Source organism: Camellia sinensis, chromosome 4 (genome assembly GCF_055761805.1).
Source record: "Camellia sinensis isolate YWXY chromosome 4, ASM5576180v1, whole genome shotgun sequence".
Classification (NCBI taxonomy): Eukaryota; Viridiplantae; Streptophyta; class Magnoliopsida; order Ericales; family Theaceae; genus Camellia; species Camellia sinensis.
The window spans coordinates 60,010,622-60,015,265 of record NC_138964.1 but is presented as its reverse complement, the minus strand read 5'-3'; the positions used below and the strand labels follow the sequence as shown (position 1 = coordinate 60,015,265).

At 49.3% G+C, this 4,644-nt stretch overlaps 1 protein-coding gene across 1 annotated transcript; it reads left to right on the top strand.

Annotated features, from left to right (window-relative positions):
• The first annotated feature begins 517 nt into the window (after positions 1-517).
• Positions 518-3,971, top strand: LOC145823792 (uncharacterized). The gene is made up of 4 exons (XM_082923313.1): positions 518-938; positions 2,054-2,706; positions 3,012-3,480; positions 3,640-3,971. Exons 1-4 carry the CDS (start codon positions 518-520, stop codon positions 3,969-3,971), a joined length of 1,875 nt encoding a protein of 624 aa, XP_082779439.1.
• The last annotated feature ends 673 nt before the right edge of the window (positions 3,972-4,644 follow it).

The following is a 4,644-nucleotide window of genomic DNA, read 5'->3' as shown; positions in this document are numbered from 1 at the left end:
AGGAAAGACCGAAGAAAGGGACATCCTTTCATTCTCAACCAAGGACTTGGAAAGAGTTCAGATGCCGCACAATGATGCTTTAGTGGTCACTCTACGCGTCAAAGACTTTGACATCAAGAGAATCTTGATCGACCAGGGGAGTTCGGTAGAAATTATGTATTATGACGCGTTTAAACAAATGAAGTTGGAAGACAAGGACTTGGCCCCCGCAACGTCCTCTTTGGTCGGCTTCAACTCACAGCCAGAATGGCCAATCGGAAAGATTATTTTGCCGGTCAAAGCGGGATCGGTCGTGAAGTAGGTAGAGTTCTGGGTGCTTAAAGTTCCATCAACTTACAACTTGATCTTAGGCAGGGATTGGCTGCACGCTATGCAAGCAGTTGCTTCGACCTTCCACCAAGTCATGCGCTTTCCGGCACCGAGCGGACAAGTAGAGGAAGTTTGGGGAGACCAGGTGATGGCAAAACAATGCTTCGTTGCGGTAAATGGCAGCCGAGCGGCCAAAGGGTTCGTCCAAATGATTGAAGGGCCCGAGGGCAAAGAGGTCCTTGAAGACGTAGGAAGAAAGGCCGAGGAAAAGTCGGTCGAAGATTTGGTGGAAGTGCACAATGACGAGAACGATCCGACTAAATTCTTCCTGTTGGGATCATCCTTGCCTAGCGCCGAGCGGATGGATTATGTCAACTTCTTGGTTTCCAATTTGGAGGCCTTTGCCTGGACGCCTTACGATATGCCCGGCATCGACCCGAGCTTCATTTGTCATCAGTTGAATGTCTTCTCTAATGCACGGCCAGTCATTCAAAGGACACGCCGCTCAGCCTTGCACCATGCTGAAGTGGTCGCAGAGGAAGTAAAGAATTTGTTGGAAGCTGGGGCCATAGAGGAGGTGCAGTACCCTCGGTGGATATCCAACACGGTGGTTGTTCCGAAGAAGAACGGCGAGTGGCGAGTCTGCGTTGACTACAAGACTGCCAACCGAGCTTGCCCCAAGGATAGCTTTCCCCTCCCACGAATTGACCAGCTGGTGGACTTAACCGCTGGCCATCAGAGGTTTAGCTTCCTGGACGCATATCGCGGCTACCACCAGATAGTCATATATAAACCGGACAGAGAGATCACGTCGTTCACAACCCCCAGAGGCTTATATTGCTACAAAGTCATGCCGTTCGGACTAAAGAACGCCGGGGCGACCTTTCAGAGGATGGTAACGAAGATGTTCGCTCCTCTTCTGGGCCGAACAATGGAGGCTTATATCGACGACATGGTGGTGAAGAGTAAGGAGAAGTCTCAACACCTCGCCGACCTTGCAGAGATGTTCGCTATACTTAAGCTCCACAAGCTTCGTTTGAATGCCACAAAGTGCGCCTTCGGAGTTGGCACCGGAAAGTTTATGGGTTTTCTGGTCACAAATCGAGGGATTGAAGCTGACCCATCATAGATCAAGGCCATACAAGACCTGGAGCGCCCCAACTCCACGAAGGACGTGCAACATCTTGCCGGGATGGCAGCCGCGCTGAACAGATTTATCAACCGGTCTTCTGATCGTTGCAGGCCCTTCTTTAAAACTCTGAAGTCCAAGTTCTTCTGGGATGACGAGTGCGACCGCGCACTAGCAGACCTGAAAGCATATCTCTCCTCAGCCCCTATTTTGGTCACGCCTCAGCCAGGCGAAGAGTTGTACCTCTACTTGGCTGTCTCCCAACACGCAGTCAGCGCGGTATTGGTGCGTGCTGAAGACATCCAGCACCTACCGATCTTCTATGTAAGCAAGACTCTTCTCCCAGCCGAAACAAGATATCTTCCCTTGGAAAAATTGGCGCTGGCCCTAATAATGGCGTCAAGAAAGTTGGCACACTATTTTCATGCCCATACAATAGTTGTGTTAACCGAGTTCCCGCTTAAAGTGCTTTTTGAAAAGGCAGACTTCACTGGGAGAATTTTGAAATGAGCCGTGGAATTAGGGCAATATGACATCAAGTTCCAACCGCGCACCGCAATCAACGCTCAAGCACTTGTCGACTTTGTGGCGAAATTTGCCCTGGGATGCATCCAGTATGCCCGGTTGATTTGCTTGGTGCGAATTCAGCACAACCCATGGTTCTTGCAACAGAAACGAGCGTTGGTTCGCAAGTAGGAAAAGGGACGAGCATGACCGGACTAACAAAGTCCGACGAGAATGAACCGATCAGAGACTTGGAAATGAGAAGCTCCCAGAACCCCTCTGATTGCTGGAAGCTGTTTATTGGCGAGATGTGGAAGCTCTTCGTTGATGGGGCGTCCAACAGACATGGGGCCGGGCTGGGCATCGTGCTGAACTCGTCGGACGGGCTGATCATCGAGCAGACAATTACACTCAGCTTCCCGGCATCCAACAACGAGGCTGAGTATGAAGCTCTCCTTGCCAGACTAAGAAGCGCGCTGAGAATGAAAGCCACGGCCCTTATGGTATTTAGTGATTCCAAGTTGGTGGTCAATCAGGTCTCAGAGGAGTATGAAGCAAAGGACGAAAGAATGGCCAAGTATCAGGCGCTGGTACGCACAGAGATCAACAAGTTCGCTACAATAAGGTTGGAACAAATCGACCGTGAGGACAACAGCGCGGCTGATGAATTGGCCGGACTTGCTTCTGCCCGGACAGCTTTTCCTAACCCCTTGATGATAGAATTTTTACCAAGGCCAAGCATTGAGGAACTAGAATCAACCGAGGTACTCTGCACCGACTTGGGCCCTTCTTGGATGGATCCTATCATCGCCTTCCTGAAAGATAGAATTCTACCAGAAGAAAAGAAGGCGGCACACAAGATCCGGGCAAAATCAGAGCGGTTTTGGCTCTCCCCGTCCGGGCCTTGTACAAGAAATCTTTCACCGGCCCGTATTTGAAATGCGTCCACCCCACCAAGGTGGAGGCTTTCCTCTATGTGATACATGAGGGCATCTGTGGTAGCCATACTGGAGGCAGATCCTTGGCCTACTGAGGAATTTCTCAGGGTTATTAGTGGCCGTGCATGCAGGCAGATGCGCAAAAATATGTTCGTAGGTGTGAGAAGTGTCAGAAGTTCGCCCACCAGATCCATCAGCCGGCTAGAGATTTGCTCCCTCTCACAAGTCCTTGGTCGTTCGTGCTTTGGGGGTTGGATATTGTTGGGCCACTACCAGCTGCACTGGGCAACCGTAAGTTCTTCATCGCCGCCACCGACTATTTCACCAAGTGGGTTGAGGCTAAGCCACTAGCGACCATAAGGGAAGAGGACGTGAAGAAGTTTGTATACCAAAACGTGATCACCCGTTTCGGTATACCCCAGACCCTCATCTCAGATAATGGCGCTCAATTCGATGGTAAACTCTTTCGCGGATTTTGCGAAGAGTTGAAGATCGAGTTCTACAACTCGACGCCGGCCTATCCTCAGTCAAATGGTCAAGCAGAGGCCTCAAACAAGACTATCCCGGATAGGCTGAAGAAGCGGCTTGCGAAGGCTAAGGGCAAGTGGGCTGAAGAACTCCCTAATGTGCTCTGGGCATACCGCACTACGCCGAGGCGATCAACCGAGGAAACACCATTTACTTTGGCCTACGGCATGGAGGCCATCATCCCGTTGGAAATTGGCATGCCAACCATCCGCTCTGAAAGTTTCCAGCCAGATCTGAATAATGAAGCGGTGGCATTGGAGTTGGACCTTGCTGAAGAAAAGAGGAAGCGAGCATTGATCCACATAGCGGCTTATCAACAAGAACTCTCCAAAAAATACAACAAGGCTATGCACCCCAGGATGTTCAAGATCGGGGACTGGGTATTAAGAAAGGTGCTTGGCAACACAGTGGTCCCTGGCGAAGGAAAGCTCGGTGCAAATTGGGAAGGACCATACAAGGTGATTGGTCTTGCTGGTAAAGGGGCGTACCATCTGGAAGATATGGATGGCAAGGCTGTCCCCAGACCTTGGAATACCGCCAACCTTAAGGTCTTTTACTTTTAAGATGTAATTTGCTTGTGTTGTTTAGCTTTTTTAGACCTTTAGCCTTTTGGCACTTAGGCCTCGTTTGGGAACTCTCTATTTTAGCCAAAAAGTTACTAAATTAGCTAAAAAGTCAACAACTCATACCAAATTCTCTCTACTTTTTGCACATCTTTTCGTAAAAAGTCAAAAAGTCATTCCAAACATATTAGTTTTTTTTAGCTCATATTTTGGCCAAATAGCCAAAAAGTTACTAAATTAGCCTGTTCCCAAACGAGGCCTTAATGTAAAGGATAGCAATGCTTTTGTAATGAAAAATAACCCTCCTGTTGTTTGGAATTACATCTTTGTACAATGGATTCGCAAGGACGCAAGGCAATTATGAATACCAGGGGCAAGAGACCGACCTGAATGGGACCGGACTGATTCCCTCTTGCTGGAATGAATGCAGACCGCACAAACAGTTGGAACATTGTCCAACGATTTAATTGGCATATGGCCCCATTCGCATTAGGGCCGAGATGGTTTTTCTCGCCCGGTTGAAATGTTGGCGTCATGACCAACTCAACTGAAACATTGGTGTTTTGCCCAGTGTAGGGGCCGAGCTGATTTTGCTCGGCCCAATGGACATATTGGTGTCTTGCCCAATATGGAAAACGAGCGGAGTTTGCTCGGCAGAATTCGGAATGTTGGA